Source organism: Phycodurus eques, chromosome 13 (genome assembly GCF_024500275.1).
Source record: "Phycodurus eques isolate BA_2022a chromosome 13, UOR_Pequ_1.1, whole genome shotgun sequence".
NCBI classification, from domain to species: domain Eukaryota; kingdom Metazoa; phylum Chordata; class Actinopteri; order Syngnathiformes; family Syngnathidae; genus Phycodurus; species Phycodurus eques.
The window spans coordinates 21,308,059-21,333,332 of record NC_084537.1 but is presented as its reverse complement, the minus strand read 5'-3'; the positions used below and the strand labels follow the sequence as shown (position 1 = coordinate 21,333,332).

Here is a 25,274-nt window from a genome sequence, read left to right as displayed (position 1 = left end):
GAGGTTCACCTCTTTGTGAACAAGTGCGTGAGAAAATAGTCCAACAGTTTAAGGACAATGTTCCTCAACGTACAACTGCAAGGAATTTAGGGATTTCGTCATCTACGGTCCATATAATCATCAAAGGTTTCAGAGCATCTGGAGAAATCACTCCATGTAAGCGGCAAGGCCGAAAACCAACATTGAATGCCCGTGACCTTCGATCCCTCAGGCGGCGCAGCATCAAAAACCAACATCAATGTGTAAAGGATATCACCACATGGGTTCAGGAACACTTTAGAAAACCAATGTCAGTAAATACAGTTTGGCGCTACATCCGTAAGTGCAACTTGAAACTCTACTATGCAAAGCAAAAGCCATTTATCAACAACACCCAGAAACGCCGCTGGCTTCTCTGGGCCCAAGCTCAGATGGACTGATGTAAAGTGGGAAAGTGTTCTGCGGTCCGACGAGTCCACATTTCAAATTGTTGTTGAAATTGGACGTCGTGTCCTCCGGGCCAAAGAGGAAAAGAACCATCCGGACTGTTATGGACCCAAAGTTCAAAAGCCAGCATCTGTGATGGTATGGGGCTGTGTTAGTGCCAATGACATGTGTAATTTACACATCTGTGAAGGCACCATTGAAGCTGAAAGGCACATACAGGTTTTGGAGAAACATATGCTGCCATCCAAGCAACATCTTTTTCATGGACGGCCATTATTTCAGCAAGACAATGCCAAACCACATTCTGCATGTGTTACAACAGCGTGGCATCGTAGTAAAAGAGTGCGGGTACTAGACTGGTCTGCCTGCGGTCTAGACCTGTCTCCCATTGATGTGTGGCGCATTATGAAGCGTAAAATACGACAACGGAGACCCCGGACTGTTGAACAGCTGAAGCTGTACATCAAGCAAGAATGGGAAAGAATTCCACCGACAAAGCTTCAACAATTAGTGTCCTCAGTTCCCAAACGTTTATTGAATGTTGTTAAAAGAAAAGGTGATGTAACACAGTGGTAAACCTGACACTGTCCCAGCTTTTTTGGAATGTGTTGCAGCCGTAAAATTCTAAGTTTATGATTATTTGCTAAAACAACCAATTTGATCAGTTTGGACGTTAAATGTCTTGTCTTTGTAGTGTATTCAATTAAATAAAGGTTGAACATGATTTGCAAATCATTGTATTCTGTTTTTATTTATGTTTAACACAATGTCCCAACTTCATTGGAATTGGGCTTGTATTTTTATTATTAACCAATTTAAAGTGTTGAAAATGGCTGGAAAACAAATCTATTTACTCTCTTGAATGCTCAACTGTCTGAGAAGTCTTGTAAAACTCTGGCGTGCTGCATTATGTAGCCTCAAGATTGAAAGTTTGGATGTTTTTTTTTTGTTTTTGTTTTTTTTAAAACACAGTGAAAACAGGTTTGATAAATTTGAGTTGAGCCTGTTTTGGCTCGCTGTAATGCTTCGATGCACAAGGAACTGGTCAGTGGAAGGAATTCGGCGAGGCCCGGGAGTTGCCCAGCCGGCCTCGTAAGGAACAAATCCTGGATACAATTCCTTCTTCTTGTTTTTTTTTCTCTCATGGTATCCGGAAGCCGAGTGGCCCCACTTTTCAGATAACAGATGTCCGTTCCTTCAGTGGCTCCTTATCAAACCACTTCTCGCCTGCTCTCAGCCTGAATGTTATCAGTATGTCTGTGTTGCATGTGTGTGTCTTCATAACATAGTGTGGTCAGTTTTAACAAACAAAAACCAGTGTGTGTGTGTCCTAGTGTCCTGTCAGCGGCAGCATAGAAATATATCTAACATCAGCCACGAAGGTAAGTGCATTCAGATTCATTTCTCCCAATTTAACTTTTAGCTCATTATTTTATTTATTTCATCACTCATGGCACAGCAACGTTATGTGACTGTTGAATATGCTAGTGGTTGGGGGTATAAAACGATTCTGTTTGATTAAATCAGATTATGACAAAGTCAGAGAAGCACATCTTCCTAGGCACCATCTGCTGGGTCTGATGGTGCATTAGCTCCTTTTTTGCGCTATCGTTAAATAGCAGCGAGTGAACGTTACGGGGTGTTTCTCTCATGAACTTACGTATACTATAAAGGAGTGCAACAGGGTGGCCTGGACAAAAGGTACAATTAAATCAAAATTTGACCACTTATGTGCTTGGTCAAATCCCATGCAAAGAGTAAAGCTGTATTTTTGTATTTCTGTCTTCTCTTTCATCCAAGAGAAAAATATATATGAAAGATCCGTTCAGGCTTTTCCTCCTGCGGTCATATCCACAGGTGGATGTGACTTTTAATCACATACGACATGGGACAAAAAAGCAGAGATTTTATTTTCACGTCAAGTTTGAGAGTGACGCAGCAGCTCCAGGTGTGGTTTTCTCACAGAGGAAATATGTTGTCTCTAATGGATCCCTTGAAAAGCTCACATTTTGTCCCCAGGATTTGTTTTTAGGCCAAGAGCAACCAGTCAATTCTAACGCAGCGTGACAAGAAGAAGGGACATGAAAAACATAAGATTGAAGCTCTATAAACGCTGACGTATTCCTTTGTGCCTGTTCTTACTCTCTTGCTGTCATGAAATGGGGGACTATTGTAAAACATCACTTTTAGGAATCAAAGACACTTGCTCACACAGCTCTTTGTATAAAATTTGACATTTTTTTTAATTTTTTACTCCAAGTACGAGATGACTGTAAAACTGACGCATAAAACAAATGAGAATTAAAAATTGTGCATTTGTACAGCCAAACCATAATATTTCGCCTCACGAATAAAGCAATAAAGCAAAATTAAAGCAAATGTATTTATATAGTGCATTTCATCCACAAGGTAACTCAATCTGCTTTACATGATTAAAAGCATTTAAAAACAAAGAAAAAAAAACAGCTTATAAACATTTAAAACAAAGAGAAAAAAAATAAAATAACAGTTCAATTCTAACAACGTACAGTGCAAGAAATAATATTTAAAAGTGGGAATGCTCTAAAACGCATGAGAAAATTGGGGCTGATGTCACTTCTGTTGGCAACTTATTCCATTTGTGTGCAGCATAATAGCTAAACGCTGCTTCACCATGTTTGCTTTGGACTCTGTGTTCCACTATTTGACCCGAGTCTGTCCATCTCAGAGCCCTACTGGGTTTATATCCCATTAGCATTTCTTTCATGTATTCTGGACCAAAACGATTTTGTGATTTATAGACCAGTAGCATAACTTTAAAATCTATTCTGAAGCTGACTGGGAGCCAGTGCAAAGACTTTAGAATTGGAATAATATGCTCTGACCTCTTTGTTCTGGTCAGAACTGCAGCTGTTGAATGCTCATTTTAGGGTGTCCAGTCAGAAGACCATTACAATAGTCAAATCTATTTGAGATAAAAGCATGGATGAGCTTCTCCTGGTCTGCTTGGCACATGCAAGCCTTCAGTCTGGATATGTTCTTCAGATGGTAGAAGGCAGTTTTAGTAATTGATTTGTATGACTGTTGAAAGTCAAGTCGGAATCTATCAGTACACCAAGGTTTCGGACTTGGGCTTTGGTTTTTAAAAAGAGTGACTCCAGGTATTTACTAACAACAATTCTCTTTTCTTTATTGCCCAAAACAATTGTCTGTTTTGTTGTAGTTTAATTGAAGAAAATGTAGGCTCATCCAGTTATTTATCTGTTTTAGACAGTGACACAACACCTCAATTGAAGTGTAGACATGTGAAGACACTGCTAGATATAACTGTGTGTCATCTGCATACCTGTGATAGTCAAAATTAAAGTTCTGAAGAATTTGACCCAAGGGTAGCATATACAAGCTGAACATGAGGGGTCCAAGAACTGACCCTTGAGGGGCTCCATAGGTCATTGCCATTCGATGAGATTGAACACTTCCATTGGTTACAAAATAACTGCTTTCCTCCAGGTAGGACCTGAACCATTTAGTCCTACCCACGTTTCCATTCTGTTCTGCAGTATATTATGAGCTACCATATCAAAAGCCGCAGTGAGATCCAACAAGACCAGAATTGACACCTTTCCCGAGTCATCAAAATACACTAATTGGTGATGTTTACACAACTGCATCTGCTTGAACAACACATATAAAACACATTAAAAAAAACACCCACTGTAAATTTATTCTACAACAAAAGCATATACTCTATGCTTTTGTTGTAGACCAACAAATATGTTTCAAACATGCTACATTAGAGGTGTGTCCATCATTAAATAAGCAAAACAATTCAAGACGGTGGTCAGTGATGTGGAGGTTATACTCATTTAAATCAATTGGAATGCATTTTTAAATATTTGTATTATTAACGTATTTACATATTATTGTTTACTTCCCTGCTGTTACTGACTTGGAGAGTTATTTACAGTCAATGTTGGCTGTTTAATTTTTCTTCTTTTTTTCATTTTTCATTTTCAAATACACAATCTTTATTCGTTCTTAGGACTGGCATTGACTGGGAATTGGTGCACTGACCGGGAACCAAACCGTCTGCATGAAAGGCAGCAGCATGTACCACGACACTACCAGTGCCAAAAATATGCGATTATTAATGCGGGCATTACATCGGAATTGGTCATTTGAAACTGCAGTGTAAATCCAGCACGTGGCTGTGGCTCAGTTGGTAGAACGGGTCGTCCAGTGACCGAAGGGTCGCCGGTCGAAGTGTCGTTGGGCGAGACACCGAACCCTAATTGCTCCCAGTGGGCCTGGCAGCGCCTTGCGTGGCAGCAGCCGCCCATTGGTGTCCGAATGGGTGAATGTGAGGCTTTGTAAAGTGCTTTGGGCACTGTGATGATGTAGATAAAGCGCTATATAAGTGCAGTCCATTTACCATTCACGTGGTAATATTGCACCAAAATGAAACCTAACCTTCCAACTGTGCCATTAGAGTTCTATACATTCTTTTTCTCATTTAGTTTTGAGGGATGCAGAAAACTCAGGCTTGAGGACAGATACTATTACTGTTGCTCTAAAAAGGAATTTGAAGGGTTAGTACCTGAGAAGTGATTCCAATGCAACCAAACACACGTGAAACCCCGCCGGTAATTTCATGAGGCCTCCGCAGCGCACAAAAACCACAATACGTCGAGCCGCCGTCCTCGCTATTTTGGGCCTGGAAATAAAGATGTCCAGTCTGCCGCCGCCGCTGAATACGCTACACAGGAGGCAGACGCTCATGGCTTCCCACTGTAAATAACCGCGTGCGGAATAACATTCAACCGCAGTTGAACAAGGATAGATGCTACCTGTTGACTGTGCTCAGGTGAGTCAATACAGAATATTCCACAAGAGTGCCCACGGGACATGGTTTTAATTTTCACCGGTAGGAAAATACTGCCATACTTCAATGGAGGCAAAGTGTTCTGATTCAAAAGTTGGTTATTGCATTGATTCCTTTGTTAGATTTCGAATGGAACCAAATGAGCGCTTATGTTCTGAGCACGTGCGCATTTATCATTGCTATGGATTTCCTCATGACGCACTTCACCTTTACAATGCAACAGCTCAGCGGGTGTGTAATTTGCCACCCAGGGAAATTAGTCATCAGCTTGGATGAAATGAACATTTGCAACAGAAGCGCTGGGGTTCTGTTACTTGGTCGGGTCCAGCAATATCGAGGTAGAAGCCAAAAATATACGACCTCAAGTCACTGACAGCTGCAGTTCAGACAGACATTAACAACTGAGCTCATTTGAACTCTGCTGCTCACCAAAACAGCAGCACCCGCTGATGCATGTTAACAGTTTCTCAGATGAATGAAAGTGCGGAGTCCTTGTTGACTTCCCTGTGTAGTATCGAAGATGATCTTACATAGTGTGGAGTGGAGATGCCGTGTTAGTGTTCCAGTAAACTGAAATGTGGCCGCTCCACAGTGATATACGCAAGCATGTTAAGGTACATATTCTTCGTTCCGTTTCATAGCATTTTTCCATAAAAATGGGCACCGCTGCACCACCCGGCGGAGAAAGGACAGGAAAAAACACAGGTGCAGTACGTCTTCCTCAACGTTTCAAAAACATGCATGTTAGGTTCATTTGAGACTCCATCTGGGGTGGTGAACTCAATCACAGGGCGAACAGGTGAAACTTTACGTGAATTGAATTAGACAGGATATGATATTAGTCCAAAATAAATCAACTTCAACTTAGAATAACTTGAAAGATGTTCCTCTGTATAAAACCTTCAGTGAAAATTATACAAATTCAAAATCAGATTTTAGATTCACCGCTGTGCACCTTCGCGAAGACTGAGTGATGACGGCATTTTTCCATCCTCTGATTGGTTGCGCTAAATAGACTGTCTATCCGTCTGATTGGCTGAGCTGAATATGTCTATTTATCTATCCTTTAAGACATTTCTGACTTACTTACTGCACACTGCGCACTCTGAGCTGTGAGTTAAAACTGCTGCGCACAACGGCATATCATGTAGCATTTGGAGAACAGGATGCTGGGTAATGAACGAGGGGCCTGATTATTTTCTGCTAAGTCTTCCTCCTCCAGTGGCTAGCGTCCAAACCGCCAGAGTCAACACGGCCACTCGCGGGGGGAGAAACATCCACATTCTTATTTACAGTATTTCATTTCAAAACACAGCATTCTTTCTGTACATTTCACAGCGGGCCAAAATGAAAATGCGCCGTGCAAATACATGTTTTTTCATCAGCCGCTCGCGAGAATACAAACTCCACTTGAACAAACCGCAAGTTTCTATTTCTCTGCGTGCGCAAACTGTGGCTTGATGACTTAAACGGCAGCGCTCCATAAGACCAATATTGAGAGAAGTGTATTTAGGACCTGTGAGTATTACTACTGTATACTAGACACGCCATCCTGGCCGGGAGGCACCGAAGGTGGATCATTTGGTAACGGAACGCTGAAATTATTTTCGCAAACAAACCCAGTGCAACTCATAACGCAAGGCAAGAAAATCTTCCATTCAAAAAGGGGAAACGTGAGGACGCCACAATTCCTGATTGGGGACGGCTGTGCATTTGGAATACATATATGAACAACTTATGGTTGACCAAAGTCATTTCCTGAACTTACCCCCAGTGGATATGAAAGGCAAAGGCTGGCGCTTGCACGCTCCATTTTCATCAGCGAGCATGAAACAAAACCCCCAAAAGGGTCAAAACAAAACAAGAAATATGCACGAAGTCATAATTGTTTGATAATGAAACCAATCTGTTTTTCGTCACAAGTTCAAGTACAGGCCAATCATTTTGGAGATTTTCAAAAATGGGAAAGACGCAAATGCAGCATGGTGGCCGAGTCGTTAGCGAGGTTTTGGGCTCAAATCTCCAGTTTGCACGTTCTCCCTGTGCTTGCGTGCGTTTTCTCTTGTTACTCCGTTTTCCTCCCACATTCCAAAAACATCCATTTTAAGTTCATCCAACACTAATGTGTCCATCGGTGGAATGCGAGCATGAATACTAATACAGATGAATGTAATTTTGATTCATTTCAATGGTGACAGATGATTTGAGCTATGAACACATTTTCCAAACATACAAAACTGAGAATATGTCTAAAACTAACATACTTTTTGTAATAATATGAACATAGTCTCATGTTTTATTTTTAGCTTGGAGGATTAGCGCCTTGCCGTGCATGATGTACAGTTAATGCTAACTCTACGACGCCATTTATTACATCTAGACACGAAGAAAAAAAAAGCTCCTGCTGCTTGTAAACTCTGATATTTATAGGCGATAATCTTCATAATCCAGGTATATGTGCATAATCACTCATCCATGACTAAATTTACATTATTATTACTGTGACCTCGTGCGTGGCTCCAATGTGAGCAGGTCCATTACGTAACCATCGGTAGCTTTTAAATTCCCAAAGCTTGACCCATACTTTCTTGTATTAAATCACTTATATAACATTGGAATTGTTCTTCGGGTTTTCCTTTTTTGATTTTATTTTTTGTGCTTTTTAATTCGACAAAGCGCCCCTGCTGCAGCGGCTTGGTGCACACACATTGTTTCCATCTGCGACCACGTTCAGTCTGGCGAGCGGCAGAGGGTATAATTAGGAGCTAAACGCCGCTTTAAGTCAGAATGTGGTCTGCGAGCGTTTCCAAAGGCGAACCAGTCTTTTTTGCGGCTTGCGGTTTTTGTCGTCAAATGAAAATTGCAGCGTATAAGAGGAGTGGCACTGACTCACATGCTTCATAATATCCCGGAACCTCATCCGCTGAAACAGTTCAAGTGCTGCCATGCGTCTAAAGTAACATATTCATGTTGTCTCCCCCCCCCCCCCCTCACTTTCTCTTCTCAGATAGCCCACTGGACGTTAAAAACAAGATTGAGCGCAGCTAGAACTTTGCTCCTTATTTTGTGGAGAAATGAAAAAAAAAAACCATCCTGGAAAGTCCAAAAGCCCCAACGAGACCCCGTGGTGAACACATGCCCACAACAAGTAAGCCAATGTTAGCCTATGGTGTAAAGAATGGCAAAAGACCAAAACGTACATTAAACAAACATTCGAGTGTATTCCCGTAATAGGGGTGCTCTACAGTGACCGGGGTGTGTGTGTGCGTGCGTGTGTGTGTGCGTGTATTGTCTCAGAATAAGAAACTCTGCTATGTGGCTTTGGGACTAATTTGACCATTTCAAAAAATATATATATATTAATGATTTCATATTATAGTGCACATTTACCAATTATTATTATTATTATTATTATTATTATTATTATTATTATTATTATTATTATTATTATTATTATTATTATTATTATTATTATTATTATTATTATTATTATTATTATTATTATTATTTAGGCGGCACGGTGGACGACTGGTTAGAGCGTCAGCCTCACAGCTCTGAGGACCCGGGTTCAATCCCCGGCCCCGACTGTGTGGAGTTTGCATGTTCTCCCCGTGCCTGCGTGGGTTTTCTCCGGGCACTCCGGTTTCCTCCCACATCCCAAAAACATGCATGAATTGGAGACTCTAAATTGCCCGTAGGTGTGAGTGCGAATGGTTGTTTGTTTCTTTGTGCCCTGCGATTGGCTGCCAACCAGTTCAGGGCGTACCCCGCCTCCTGCCCGATGACAGCTGGGATAGGCTCCAGCGCGCCCGCGACCTTTGTGAGGAGAAGCGGCTCAAAAAAAAATCCAAAACCAAGAGCAAACAATTTAATTTAAAAGTAGAACAGAGAACAACAGGGTGAATAGGTGTACGGTATGCTAACGTAACACATTCAGCTAACGTTACATGACGCAAAAACAACGAACAGAGAACGTGCCTGGTATGTTAATGTAACATATTAACAGTTATTCAGATAACTATAGCATAAAGAACATGCTAACACGTTTAGCAAACCATCAGTGTCACTCCAACTGACGAAATCCAATGAAATCTCGGTGTCACTTCTAAACAACTCCGCCAACTCCGGAGGGAGCCGATGCGCCGATTCCTCTTCTCCGTCGCTTTCGTCAGGCCTCGAGCGCCCTCTTGCGGTCGTCAGTGTGAAAATAGCAGGTGAAATTATATAATAATGTGTTAATAATTTCACATATAAGTCGCTCCCGAGTATAAGTCGCACCCCCGGGCAAACTATGAAAAAAACTGCGACTTACAGTCCGAAAAATACGGTAACCTCCGTACAAGACCTTTATACCTTTTAAAGTACAATAACTGTCATTGTCCATAATGCTTTCTGTTTCTGCATTCAAGCAATTTTGTTGTTGTTATTTTTACTTAGTGTTCTTGTTGTGTTTTTCTATTATCACTTTTGTATTATTTTCTTGTTTTTGTTAGCGTCTTCTTTGGATTTGTGACCTCGGAACGTGTAGGATCCCCTGGAAAACGGGAGCTCACTGGGTTACTCCTGACAAAAAGAACATCTCCTATTTCATATTATACTCCGTACTTATTGTCTGGTGACCAGTTCAAAGTCTGCTGGGATGGGCTCCATCTTACCCATGACCCTACCGAGAATAAAAAGTACAGAAAATGGATGTATGGATGGAGTCTTCTGAGACCTTGCTGCAAATAGTCTTTTACTCGATAGCGTGTACACGGCTCCGTCGTGCTTCATAGAACCAATTTGTCCTTAAAGAGTCGCGAGGGATGCGGCGGAGGGATCCGCCTCAGCGCAACAGGAAGTGGGGATGTCATGCGTGAGTAACAGCTCAGACGTGGAGCTCTGCACCTGCAGATGTTGACTACTTAGAGGACTAAGAGTGAGGCACAGACCTACTGCTTCAGTGTGGCTTTTTCAATTATTATTATTATTATTATTATTATGATTATTCTAATGCTGATGACAAATCGGTAGGTCAATCTAATTACTTTCAACCGCCTTGACCTGGTTGTGAGGTCAGAGTATGTGGGGAGCTACAATATTTATCAAGATAGACAGTGGGGATTTTCCTAATGGACCCATGCATTTTTCAATGACACTTTCACCAAAATACACAGAGCTGCATGGAAAAACAGGTCGCTCCAAGATACCTGAAAGCTCTCCCAGGGTAATTGCTTCAAAAAAGAAAAAGGTCTCATCAATGAATGATGAATTTGGGCTGAGATGGACATTGTTCTCTCCCTGTGCCCTCATTCGAGTGAGCATCCACGCTGCTTTGACATGTTTCTTTGCTTGCGCGGCTAATAAAAGAGGAAAGACAGAAAAAAGATCTTGATCTCAGTGTCAACATTGTAATGAGGTGTCTGCAGGGTGTTTGGGGGTGAGCCTTCAGAAACTCATTCAGAAACCACTGTGTTAAGTTGAGAAAGATGCCGGAGTTGCGAATCATCAGCACTTACTTCTGCTTTAACACACTGGCGCATTAAGTGTTAATATATGGGTCACTTAATTCAACTGAGACATTTTGCTAATCAAAAGTTAAGTTGTTTTTTTTACACATATTTAGGATTCTTTGTTCATGAAACAGGACAGCCCCTTTCAGAAAAACGGGATTGTTTTGAGAGGCTGTAATTCTTGATCCTTGGGGTATTTTGATGAAAGTATGTCCCATTTCTTAAGACAGTCGGAATCTGTTTTCAGCTGTGGAAAAATGTCCTAATTTGTGCCCCCCCCCCAACCACCCAAAAAAAAAAGGTTCATTTTCCTCATAGTCAAACGTAGTCAAATCCTAATAGAATTGATCGTGTGACTCCACAAGGTGAATGCAATCAGGCACTGTCCTCAGCACAACCCGACAGTTCATTTGTTGCAATTAAACACTGCAGACTAATTAGGCACAATGGCAGAATAATCCTGTTCAATTTTGCTTAATGAAAAAGAATCGGCCGAGAGTCAGGTCCTGAACACAGCCACATTGATTGAAGTGCTCTCTGTGAGTCACCACTAATTAAAACTGGTGACGAGCGAGAGCAAGAATTGTGTGATGGGAATTTTCTAAATCAACGAAATTAGCGTGTGTATCAAATATTCAATCAATAGTTCCATCTGTGCTCATTAATAGGAGCCAGCTGAAGAGCTGGTTAGAAAGGGCAGCAACGGCTAATATTTTGATACCTTACAATAGTATTTTTTGTTTCCATATTCGACGAGAACATGACTTTCGCCTTGTGCCACATCTACCACTGCTGTGACCTTCAATATTGCATTCGTTTGTGCGTAATGGATGTGGCATCTTTCGTTACAGTACAAACACGGTGCATTCAAAGACCTCATATCAATTAGTCTTCTTTGTCTCCTTTTTGTTTGTTACGAGTGCCGGCCCGATGATGCAAAATGTGACATTTAGCGCCATTAGAGGATTGGCGCATGCACACGAAGGGGATTTAATACTCAACACGAGAGACTAACTGATCCAGTGAGTAAACAAGCGTTACTCGGTTCAAGGTGCACCCCAACCGAGTTTGGCCTGTCAGCAATAGTTTTCCACTTCGCTCCACTTTAGGGTCAGTGGGCTGGTGGTCTCTGGGACACTTTTTATGGCTCAGAAATGACTAAAAATACCGGAAGGCAGATTCTGAGGGAAAGTGACATTAACTTCAAAAAAACGTGGTTTCGAGTGAAACTGCCCTACACATGGAGCAGTAGAGGATGCAAACATTTTTTTCCAGATCACCAATTGAATGTGCACATTTGGGCTAAGCGCAAATGGGTCGTAAATCGAATTAGCATTCGAGTCCGCTCAAACAAACAAACGCCAAATGTGAATTTTCAGATATTTAGGGTTCAGTGTCATTCCCAGTGACACTTCAGGCAGACTGCCAGAGCCAGGATTTGAACCGCCAACCCTTCAATTACTGGATGAGTAGCTCTGTCAACTGAGCCACAGCCGCCCCGTCATGACTGAAGAAGATCATTTCTGTGGCAGCGACATCAAAGCACGCGTTAAGCGTCACAATCAGTCGGGACTGCGTCTATCCAAGACAGCTACATCGAAGAACACCTAAGTGTCACGAATTTGTTGTTGGACTCCTTGAGATCTATGCAGCATATCACAAAATGTCTCTACTACACGAGTCAGGACTGCGGCTTGAGACTCCTTGAGACTTTAGCGACATATCATGCACTGTCGAAACAAAAGAAGCGTATATTTGCGCCTGGGCTCCTTGAGACCTTTGTAGGATATTGTGCAACATATCATCTACCGTCATCACTAAAGACGCTAATCTTTGTGACAGCTACATCAAATGCAACCGAACTTGTCGTACAGGATACCGTGCACTGTTTTGAATAAAGAAGCTCATTTTCCTGACAGCTAAATCACCTCATCAAATGGTGAAGCAGCATGTGGATCATTGCTCAAGGTTATTTTTGTACGCTCAGCTTCAAGTTAACTTTAAACAATTGTATCTTTGTGCTCTCGGGGAGACTCAATGTGTAGTTTAACTGTAACAGCAACTGTGATGTTAGTCAAGAGACTTTGTTTACTGAATTATGCGCTCTACGGAATCTTTGTCCGACAAGATACCACAGCAATATAAAAACCACATTGACCAAACTATTCCGATTATTCTAGCCAGGTCAATCGTAAAATATACCACTGGTGTGACTAAAGGTCGTCAAGTTTGGAAGTGACGCAAGTGCAGTAGAGTTACGGCACGGAGCAGAAACTTGAGTTTGTATCTCATCTCATCTATGCAGGTCGTCGTACATTTCAGTTCAACGGGAGGTCAATTGTCTCAAAGACATTTTACCTCTCATCTGGAAAAAGCTTCTTTAACCCAAAACAGACCGCAAGAGGACACTCGAAGGCATTTAACCTTTACCGGGGTCACTGGGGTCACGTGTGTGTGTGTGTCATTGACTCCAAAGAGTCAAAGGCTGAATTTACACTGTCGGTCCAAGCGCCTAATTCTGATTTTGCGCCTACATATATTGAATTGTTTTTTTGTTTTTTTTATGCTGCCTATTTCCATGTAGATTTCAAGTAACACATATCCGATTAGGCTGTGTTTACACTGCCGGAATGCATGACGCGACCCACGTGTGCAGCCCAAATTGAACGGAACCGACTCCACAGGCATCAACATCAGGCAGTGACAACACGGAAGTAAATGATAATAAATAACTAATACAAATATTAACTGCGATTGGCCAGCTCCCACGATATTAGTGAAGATGTTGGATGGGTGGTTAATAAAAATAAGCTTGAGAGAGCATTTAATTGGTCTGGGCTGATTCTTCCCCCGCACTAATTTAAATGAGGTTAACCTTCATATTACTTGACTGTCTGCCATGGGCATTTATTTTGCTCATTTAATGTTGCACTTGCATTGGCAGACACCCGATGCATAAAAGATTTTCATTCATATTTGGAAGACGCCTGATTTTGATCTGAAGATATCCAATTCAATGCAGTTTTTTCTCTCTCTCTTTTTATGCTTCCATGAAGCATAAAGTGTGACCTATTAAAAGATGTCTTCCTCTTTAGATGTAGCAATGTCAGTTACAACGGCCTAGAGTAGAATATGTCCTTATTAGTCCCATAAGACTAGACAGAATACTATAATATGTGCACTGTATAGACGTCACTAGAATTGGTGGTTTCCTTGTGTTGAAAAAAGAAAAAGCCACAATGCTCACTGAAATAGCTTGAAAGTCACAAGACTTGAACTTGCCAAAATGTATAATGACAGGCAACAGCGCTTCTTCTGGCAGATGAAGCAAAACTGGAGTTTTTGGGCAAGTCACAACAATTCAGACAAAAAGCGGTAAAATGCTCTGGGGCTGCTTTGCCGCATCATGTACAGGATGTCTTCAATTTTTGTGGGTTAGAGTGAAATCCCAAGACTATCGAGGCCTTTTGGTACGGAATGTGCAAAAAAGCTTGGTCACCGCTTCAACCAAGAATGGTTCAAAACAAAACACTGGATATTTTAAAGAGCCTTTTGAACATATTTGGAAGGAGCTGAAGCATGCAGTTTGGACAAGGCACCCTTCAAACCTGAGACAGCTGGAGCAGTTGTCAACAGATGCGCAGGTCTCATTAAGAGTTAAGCCTGGATGTGAGGGCACCACGGATACAATCAATCGCAAAGGCATAGCTGAGAATTTTCACGCGGACTCGACGGAGGGTATTTTGGGATTCCGAGCATATCGTTGCCCGCCGGGAGCTCTGTAGCACAACATTGACACACAACCTCATATAAATAAACCAAACAGGAGAGGCAATCAGTCATTGCAGCCACATCTGTAATAATGCAAGGCCCGAGAAGCCATACAAACCAAACAAACAATAGCAAGAATTAAATTACCGACTTGAATGTACTTGGAATAAGGGAGAAAGAAAAACGTCAACATTTACTCATCATTTTGTAATCACTTCCACAGATGTGTCTCTTCATTTTTCTTTCGCCATAAATGTGTTAAATTGTAAAGAGACTTCATAGCCAGCCTGTATTACGCTTTCATCAGAATGCCTCCAGGATCAAGAATTCCAACACAGTTTACACATCAAATTTCTTGCCATGATAATATTGGCTCATTTGAGCGGTGTCTGTGTCATACACTGAGCCAGCCTTCATCCCGCCAACTTTATTGGTGGGCCAATGGCAAGTCTGAATCTCAAAGCGACTGTGCGCTGCAGCCGGAGCCCAGATTATGGAGAGGAAAAAAAACAAAAAAAAGAGCTACCTAACAGACGAGGAGAGCAGTTCATGAGAGCAGTTCATACACTATACTACCTGTATATATCGCATCGATACATCGGCAAATACAAATGCTATCAGGTCGTCAACCTCACTAAGCAATCCAGTAAGTGACACTTACTCTATTACCTAAGATTAAGCTGTTCATCCAACTCAACGAAATGCGCTTACCTTTTGCGAAGCCACCGCTGGCTAATTTTACCATACCACCCGCTCCCCGTACTGTTAGCTAACACTAATGATGAACGAACACTTCAGCTGCCAGCCTTGTATCAAGGTATCGGGTACTCCTGATGGCTGCCTATACCAGCCACCAATACGTAAAGCAAAAAAAGAAATCTGACATTGATGAAGTCTTCCTCGCCAGTTGTACACTTTGGCGGTTTGACACATTGGCGAATCATCATGGCTTTGCTCACGATTATCTGTCCATGTATTCATTGAATTTTGATGTCTCCGATGTACTAACGGTATCCGTACACAGTTTCGGTATAAGTAACGACTCAAGAATGAATACTTGTACTGTTATCCGTCCGGGAAAAAAAAGTGGAATCGGACATCCCGAGAATTAACCAGTCGAGACATTGTTATTGTGGTCAAACAAAAACAGGGCCTTTCTTTTTTAAAAAAAATGATCCCCAAACTTTTGAGAGACAGTGCATACGTAAAATTATTTACATTAATTAATTTAACCTATTTTCAATGACAAAAATAAATAAATAAAAAGGAATATTTGGGGAGGGGGGGGGGGGGGGGGAGAGAGACTAATTTAATGCAACAAATGTGTATTTTTTTTTCTCTTCACGTAGTTCATTTTCATTGATTTTATGAAAAGAAAAAAAATATTGATATGAGCATAAACTCAAAGGATACTAGAATAAAATGTCAATTTCTGCCCGCAAGACTACAACTTTTTTCATTACTAAATATATGGCTTTTTTCTTGGATCACTAAAAGTTTTTTTTTTTACAGCGCATCAGCAGCGGAGCGCAAATGCTGGCAGATCCTGATTTTCGTGGAAGCGCAACGCTCGCTGCACGTTTGCCAATTTGGCAGACGGGTCTGCGACAAGCTGGGCGTTTTGGCGCAGCAAGGGTGTGTCCTTGGAGAACTGCCCGACGGAGTGACAATTTATTGGTAGAAAGTTAGGCCGGCTCAGACCACGTCTAACTGCCGGCTCATTCTAGACCGCCGGTCTAACGTGATTTTGGTGAATTTGATCAGAGCACGGGCAGACAGACACTGAGGTGCGCAGACGTCTTTAAGTCACCGGCGGTTATCTCCAGCTTATTCTGTATTTAATAAGGGTACCCGCTCACATTGTCTGTTTCCACACCGGCCAAGATCAGTGACAATGCTCCACTCACGCAGGAATCGCTGCGATTACGCTTCGTCCTCTTCTGCAGAGATGTCTCCGTCGAGACGGTCAGTTGCGCCGCATTTAAAGGAGCCGCTTTGATTGGCGCCGAACGAAGTCAGCTGTAAACACTCCCCCAGTGGCACAACCCGCCCCCTTTCGGATCCGCCGGGCTGCGCTGGTCTACAAAATTCCCAACACCGGTCTACCCTGGCGCACAGTTGCACTGCCGGCCGTGCCAGCTTCACGCCAGTCACGAATTTAAAATTTTCTTTCTTGTAACATTACAATTTTATTGGTTTCTCTTTGTGACTTTTTTCTTGTAAAGACTTTTTTACTTCTTACATCTGGAGTAAACAGTCAAATTGGACAAGACTACATTTCCTCAAAATAGTTTTTTCCCCTTGTACCATCCACATTATTTTTTTTGTGACATTACAGGGCGGCTGTGGATCAGTAGGTAGAGCGGGTTGTCCAGTGACTGAAGAGTAGCTTTTTCGAATCCCGGCTCCAACTGTCTGTACGTCGACGTGTCCTCGGGCAAGACACTGAACCCTAATTTGCTCCCAGTCGGCCTGGTAGCGCCTTGCACGGCAGCAGCCCCCCGTTGGTGTATGAATGGCTGAATGTGAGACTTTGTAAAGCACTTTGGGCACTGTGATACTGGAGATAACACGCTATATAAGTACAGTCCGTGTAACATTACGCCTTTTTTCTTGTAAAATTAGGACTTTTTTCTTATAATATATTCCTTTTTTTTTTTCTTTAACCCTATATTTTTTGGGGAATATGTATTTTTCTTGGTCCAGCAACTATTTTTTGGGGGAAAATTCTCAATTTTTTTCCCCCTCTATCACCAACATCACATTCCATCTTTTTCTTCACAACATAAATCATTCTCCGCGTATGTTTTATTGTAACATTACGTCTGTTCTTTTTCTCCCCTCATAGTTTGGCAACTTTCTTTTCGACATTTTACATTTTCGTATGAGCCTCCATAGTACAGTATGTGGCTTGCCTACACTGAATAGCATAATTTTTGTTTATCCATGTTCTGTAGAGCTCGTCCTCATTAGGGTCACGGGTGATGTCGAGCCTAAGCCAGCTGACTATTGGACAAAAGGCAGGTTACACCATGAACTGGTCACCAGCCAACCACAGGGCACATACTATATAGCCAGCTACTATTTATCATCACATGCACACCTAAGCCAGAGTACCCAGAACAAATTTCTTTGGCAATGCGTTTTCACATACATTTTCTAAAATTATTATAATTTTTTAAATTTTTCATTTTTTTTTTTTTTTTTTTTTTTTTTTTTTTTTTTGTGGACACAGCCAAAGGACGTTTTACACATAATCAGCTTGAAAAAAAAGAAGGGAAAAAAATATGCCGACCACATCTCTCATTTGGAAGAAGCGCTCGCACTTGTCCAAGGTTGGCAGTGTAAATACCATCTGTGCACTGAAAAAAAAAGCCCTTCAGCTGAATTCCACTTCTTCACAGTCCGGCAAAGCAAATTATATGGTATTTTTTTTGGTGAGACTTTTAGCCTAGCAGTTTCACTGAAAATATAAGAAAGCGGACACGAATGCCGCCGTCGCCGAGCCGCTGCATATTTCGTGTGGTTAAAGAACCAGAGGGCCACAGAAGCTTTCCTGACATTGTGTGTGTGTTCCAGTCACGTCATTTCACAGATGACGTCCATGCGATGGGCTTTGAACGTACGCTACAAATCCTGACATGCTTCTCGCATGCATCATTGGGAGTCAATACATCAAATGAATTGGCAAGGTAGGATCATATGAAACCCGGATTTGAAAGAAAGGCTCAAGTTGGGCCAGGCAGGGTTCGGTCGTCCTAATGGGCCCTGATAAGAGCGACACATGATCCGGGCCAAATCCAAACACTTTGAACTGCCCGCGTAAATGTGAACTGAATCTTTGAATCATTTTTGCATGCTTGGGAAAAATAATCTCAAAATTGAAATAATTCAAAAGCTTCAAAAGGACATTGCAGTGTTCATTTACTGACTTTTTTTCCCCTCAATGATTTATCTTTGTTTAAAAATATTATTGTAATATTATGACTTTGAAAACGGTGGCTTTGTTCTTTTTAATATTATGTTTGTGTCAAATATGACTTTTTTCTCCATATATTACAGTTTTTAAATTACAGCAATAGTATAACTTCCTTGTACAACTGCTACTTAATTCTCAGAATACTGAAACATTATTCTCTCAAAAATAATTTTTTTGGGTTGTTTTTGTTTTCCTTAAAACTATGGAATAAGACTGACATTGTGTTAGCTTTTTTTTCATAGCAAAACCTTTTCTTGTAAACGACAATTTTATTCTCATAATATTTATTTATTTTCCTACATATAATTGTAGGATTTTATTCTTGGAAAATTATCCTACTATCCTTCCTATTAATAAATTAATGTGATAAGGAAGTAAGTGAGGACAGGGTTTTTGTTTGCCAGAGGGCGGTCTGGCTTTTCTGCTGAGGTGGGAGACAAAATGAGGACAGAGTCAGCTGACACTGATGGAGAACCTGTTCTCGCACAACACTTCATGAATTAGCTGTCTCAAGTGAAGTCAAAGTTGTAATTTTACAACAATGAAGTCAGAATATTTACAAAAAAAAAAAAAAAAAAAAAAAAAAAGGCTGGAATGTTACGAGAGTAAACTCACATTTCTATGTCATTTTTTAAATGTATTTATTCTTGTCCAAAAAATGTACTCGCATAATAAAAGAATAAAGTTTAAATAAAATAATTATTATGCACAAAAACGAATCTAATACAATGGTAATGTTGCATAAAGCATAATATTTCCCGAATCAAGCCATAGTTTTAGAAGGATGAAGTCCTTTCTTTTTAGATTCAACGCAAAAACAGGTCATTTGAAAGAGAATACAATTGTAATATTTTGCGAAACAAAGCGTTTATTTCACAAGACTTGAATTGTACTATGTGAAAACAGTAATTTTACAAGAATAAAGTCGTAATAAGGAGAAGAATCAAGTCATTTTTTAAGAATAAACACCAAAAATGAAGAAATTATTTATTTAAAAAATAAAAATTGTAATTTTCAAATTCCTTTTAAAATGTTACATTAATTGTACCGTTACATAAAAGCATGTGCCTTTAAAAAAAAACAAAAAACAAAAAAAACAGGAGATTTTGCGAGAATACAAATAGTAGAACTGTAATATTATGAGAAATAAAATTGTGATTTTACAAGAATAAAATCATATTACATGAAAAAGGGTCATTTAGCAAGGATAACAATGCAATTAAATCCTTTATTTTATGAAAACTAAGTTGTAAAATGTTGATATGTAATTTAAGAAATCTCTGACAATAATAAAGCCCTAATATTTTGAGAATAACTTCTTAATATTACATGGACAAAATTGTTATTTTACAAGAATTATAAATGATAAAAAATATATGATAACATTACAAGAAAAAACATCTTTAAATGACAATAAAACTAATAAAATGATGGGGGCCAGAATGTTCCCAATGAGGGCTAAAAATAATCATTTATTTCTGATTCCTGCTTTGTCAATGTGAATACGCTGTGCTTTCTTTGCTCCTCTTGTCAGCAAAGTATGAGATGGACAAAAGAATTTGGGGTAAGGGACGACGTCGATTTGGAATTCACGACAGGGAATTTCGTGACTTGTGAAAGTAATCGGCACACTGAGAATATGAGAGTTAGCCGAGGCTTGAAATATTCGGAAAGAAGCACGTTGAAATTGAAAAAGCTTTGTTTTCTTTCGACCAACACAGACGCAGACTTTCCACTCTTTGCTTTGGCATCTGATGTGTCCACGTCCCTTTTTTTTTTCTTATTTTTGTCGGTCACGGCTCGGAAAAAGGAAAATCTCAGGGAGGAAGCCTGAGCAAACAGTCCGAGCTCAACGCAGGAACATCAGTGAAACTGGCAATTAATTGTGCCGGCTGCGACGTCGACACCGGCGGACCACGTCGGTGGGAAGATCCTCAGAACCCCGGGCAAAGTGCCCGTTGAATGCACAACAGCCTCGGCCAAGACACACACAAGCAAGTCGGCGCAGCGGCGGCGGGCATTCTGCCATACGGACATCTTTGGGGCCAATTCTGAGCCGCCATGTTGGGCTAAAGTACATCTTTGCATCTGTGCTGGGGAGCTACAACCACTCCGGTGTTAGAAGACTTTGGAATCAAACAATACAATAATGCTGTGGTGTCCTGAGATACGAGTGACCCGACTTACGAATTGTTCGAGATAAGAGTTGTTGTTTGGGTGATTTTTTATTTTTATTTTTTTTGCAAAAATGTTCGAAACGAGTGCTGTATGGTGGCAGTGAACTCAACTCAACTGACTTCACGACAAGCAGTAGTTTAACAAATCGTTAACTCCCACCTGAAGTTTACTGATTTTAAATGATTTTGTCTTTGAATTTGTAACAAATACAACCTTTTTAATACATTCATATACAGTAGTAGTTAGCAGGTTTATAGTCCTGCCGGACTCCGTTAAGGTCATTCACTTCTTCCAGGGCCAGTTGTACTGGAGCACTGCGCAGCCTATATGCGGTTTAGATGCGGAATTAACACATTCTGAACATTTACAGTTTGTTGTAATTAGATCAAGCGCTGGTATTTTATCTACAGTTTAAGCTTTAACGTGATATGCGATATTTTTATGTGTCGTGAAGACGTGCATCCATTGTTTTGTGCTGAAGCGTGATACTTCCAGATGTGCGTTCTGTCCATTAACGCTAGCAGACTTTCGTTGTTCAATTCTTTGGTTTATGTATCAGTTTTATAATGACCTTCAGCAGTCTTTGTGCACGCACAGTTAGCCTCCTATTTGGGGAATTGTTTGTTATCTGCCGTAATTCAGGTTCGGCGATGGCAAACTAGTTACTCTGAAAAGTAGCGATACTGAAAACACGTGGTATAGTATCATTTTTGACAGACCGGTATCACAGTACTTTTGCTAGTACATGTATGCCATGCAACGCCATTTATGTGTCTGCCTGTTTGTCCCACAAAATACATGGCTGACGGTGAATCAGCGACTAAAAAAAAAAAAAGGCATTTTACTTGAAGAATACAAAAGCTTAACACATCCACTGCCATTGACGGCTTTAGGAGTCAAATATCCATGTTCACTGGGGCGGCCGGCAGTGATTAATTGTATTATTAAATGTAATTTTGGTTATTATCAAGAAACCCATGGAAATGGCTAGAGCTAGATATCAGCTCTCATATTAAAAGCGATTGAGCTATTTTTGTTGTCATCATTATATTTGTCCAAACAAATGTACCTTTAGTTGCACCTGGCATTAAACATGATCAAGAAACTGAAGAAAGAAGACGTTTCCCATTTTCTTTCCATGACTATATTAATTATTTCTATATCTATACATACTTTACTCATACTTAATACTGTGTATTTCAAGCTTTTTGAGCTTTTTTAGTGCGCAATATTCTTGTATTTGACTGCATTTGAATTCTCCCATTGTAAACAATACATTGTGCAGCCACTCACGGCAATGCTGGTTTTTTTTTCCATTGCGTACGGCGCCACGACACTCAAAAAGTCGACCTCTTTGCTCCGCTTGGATAATAAGTGGGTTTCCTTTTGCAGTCGGGTGGATTTTCATTCTTCTCGAACTCCCCGATTTCCGGTGGCGAGCCGAACCTGAATCCGGCTCGGAGCGCTCCAAGCTGGGCTTCCGTCCGGCGCGCTTCCGTGCTAAATCGTCTCACGCTATCGATGCTATCCATCTCCTGCTGGTAAACGCTCACTCATATGCATGGAATGCTGAGTTTCCCTAACAGCGCAAGAGAATCCACTGCATATAACATTGCTCACATAGCCCGGTGACCTGCGGACTCTGAGGTTACGGCCCGGATTATTTAGGAAACAACTATATAAACAATATGCGGTTATATCGCACCTTCTGTGTTTTATATCACACCTACAGTATCTGTGTACCGTTATATCACGCAGCTCCGACCTTAATTGCGCCATATTTTTTGCACTCCACTCGAGCAACGGTGACGATCTCGCCTCACAACTTAACTTCCTCACAAATGGACTTCATCAGACTACATCAGCCTGTAAAGCCGAAATCCTCACAGGAAACCGGGACTTATTCTGCTGTATGAATGGCAACAGGTGGATAATCGGGTTCATTGTATTTTCTACCATCTAGTGGAAGAGTACTTAATTGCTCTCTGCCTGTCAATGTACGGCTGTTTCTAATATTTTGGTTGTAGAGCTATGTGAGAGGTTCAAAATACTAGACACTCCTGCGGACAACCGCAATACAGCGACCAAACGAGCATTGCTGTCAGAATTCTTTCATACAGCTCTGAAAATTGTCCAGATGTCCCTTAAGGAAATGCCAAGCGAGTGTTTATCGGTGCGTATCTGTCAGTGATGTGTGTCAAGTGAAAGCAGCCTTGGCAGGCAACATCAAAATCACATTTTCCCATCAAGCACATGATTGCTTGTCAGAAGATAAGAGGGGTGGGGGGGGGGGGGGGGGGGGGGGGGAAGAGGAGAAGTTCTTACCAGGCAGAAAGTGCAGAGCAGTGAGATGAGAAGCAAATCCGGACTGTGGAGCAACGCAGTGGAGCCCATCACTGACCTGCTGCAGTCACTTCTTCCAGGGAGTCCTCCCAAAAGATGCTGATGATGCTCGGGTTGGAACTATTCAATCGACTCTTCAAAGTGGAGTGCGCGGGGCTTTTGTTTATGTATTTGTTTGGTTTTACGCCATCTGGCCTCTTTTGCTGCTCATGATCTGTAATCCAGCCTGGTCTTTTAATTTCCTATCTTCTAAACGTTTATAGGCTCAGCAGTGCTCACTTTATTCCCCCCCCCCCCCCCCACCCACCCACCCACCCCCCCTCCCGCCCCCAATTTTTTTTTTTTTGCACGTGTGTCTTTTAAACCCCAACCTTCCCTCCCTTTCTCGTGAAATTACATCCACATGTCAGCACTATTTATGTCGCTCTGCCTTCTGCGGTGGGAAGTTCAAATGAGTCTTTGTAGGGGGAAGAGAAAAATCAACGCTGTATTTTTAGGTCTTTTTGAGAGAGAGAAAAAATCCCCCTCAGACATGGAGCCATGCTGCTTTATTCCAGCCACGTCTTCCAAAAGAAACGTTAGTTAAATTACAATTTTAAAATTATAAATATATATTTATATATATATATATATATATAATAATGACAAGCCGGGTTGTTAAGGGGTTGCGGGGGGAGGGGGTGTCACTCAAGGTTGTCACCATCCGCGGCGATCGGTGGCGCGGTTCCCCATTCCCCCCCAAAAAAAAACGCAAAAAAAAAAAAAAACACTTTTCTCAATAATTACCACTTTCTTTTACGCATCAATTTGCGAGGCGTCATCGCGTCTTCCACAGAATGTATGACGCTCCTCGCGAAAGAAAAATCACAATTTATGTCCCCCCACCACCAAAAAAAAAAAAAAAACCTGACAATATAGAGAATGTCCAAAAACCGGTCGGACGCGTATAAGAACGTCGCGGTCGTGCGCGCACAAAACAAAAGTTACGTTTCTCGCTCCAGATGTGTCAGACGGGCTTTCTCGCAAGTCTCGCTCGGCAACTAGTGAGTGCCTATGTGGGCATGGAAAAGGGGGAGGAAGAGGAGGGAGAGAAGGAGGGAGGGAAGGAGGCAGGTTGCAGCCGCTCATTGGCTTCCGCCCTGGAACGTCGGAGTAAAAAAAAAAAAAAAAAAAAACACGACTCCCCGACGTGACATATTTTCTCAGCCCCTCAAACAAACTGTACATTGAACACATCGCGCAGCCTTGGCCAAACCGCTTACCAGCCCCCCCCCCCCCCCCCCCCACCCCCGCCCCTCTTCAGCCTCTCAAAGGGTGCATCTTGTAACTCTGAATTACAGAGACAGAATGCAGAGCCCCCCACGTTTAAATCAATCTCTTGATTAGGAATTTTCATATTAACGCCGAGATTCTGGATTTATTTGCTGAGGAAAAGCTGTCACACAAAACAAAAAACAAAACAAAAAAACATCTTGGCTACTTTGGTATAAAAAATGGATATAAGAGTCCTCATGTTATTCCGCTAACAAACTAGAATGGCATAGGAGGCCGTTTGCATTATAGGGAAGCGTATAGCAACCATTAAGAATTGATTAATTGTGTGGTACGATCATTTTGAGGGAACATAGACTGGCACTGGCACTGGCACTGGCATGAGACGGGGAAATTGAATTGAATGTTTGTTCATTTCAGCAAGGTAAGACGTAAGGTGTGTAGAGTGAAGTATGCTATAATTATTGATCCTCGGCGTATTGAGCGTATTTAAATTGTGGGGGGGGAAAAAATGCATAATACATCTCCTTTAAGCAGTATTTGTGTAATTGTGCTAGTCGGGCACATTAACCCGTAATTATTATTGGCCTGTGGCAGTTTAGCACAGCTAAGCAGGTCATATTACTATTGCTCATACTTGTATTATATCAGATTCAGAATTAGTATGAATTATATCAGAATCGCAATATTTTATGATGGGCCTGCTGCGGCGCAAGCACGTTTAAAGAGATATTTTAAATAATTCCCTATTTGAAATAATAGCCTGTCACTGTGTGAATCGCACCCTCAAGGTTGGAGGATCAATCAGCCTGGTGATCAATCAAAGCAGGCGCTGAGGAAAACACGCCCCCCCCCCCCCCCCCCCCCCCCCGGTCTTAATTAGACAATTAGATATCACCATGTCCGTGGTTGTAGGAGGGACACGAGTCCTGAAAGTCATTCATTACTTTTG

The 25,274-nt window shown here is 41.3% G+C and overlaps 1 protein-coding gene across 1 annotated transcript in view; it reads right to left on the bottom strand.

Moving 5' to 3' along the window:
- Positions 1-23,149, bottom strand: part of pth1r (parathyroid hormone 1 receptor) — a 41,090-nt gene extending 17,941 nt beyond the window's left edge. The window contains exon 1 of the mRNA XM_061693825.1: positions 23,033-23,149. Within this exon, the coding sequence (XP_061549809.1) occupies positions 23,033-23,101 (69 nt within the window). The 5' untranslated portion in view covers positions 23,102-23,149. The remainder of the gene's footprint in view (positions 1-23,032) is intronic.
- Between the last annotated feature and the right edge of the window lie 2,125 nt (positions 23,150-25,274).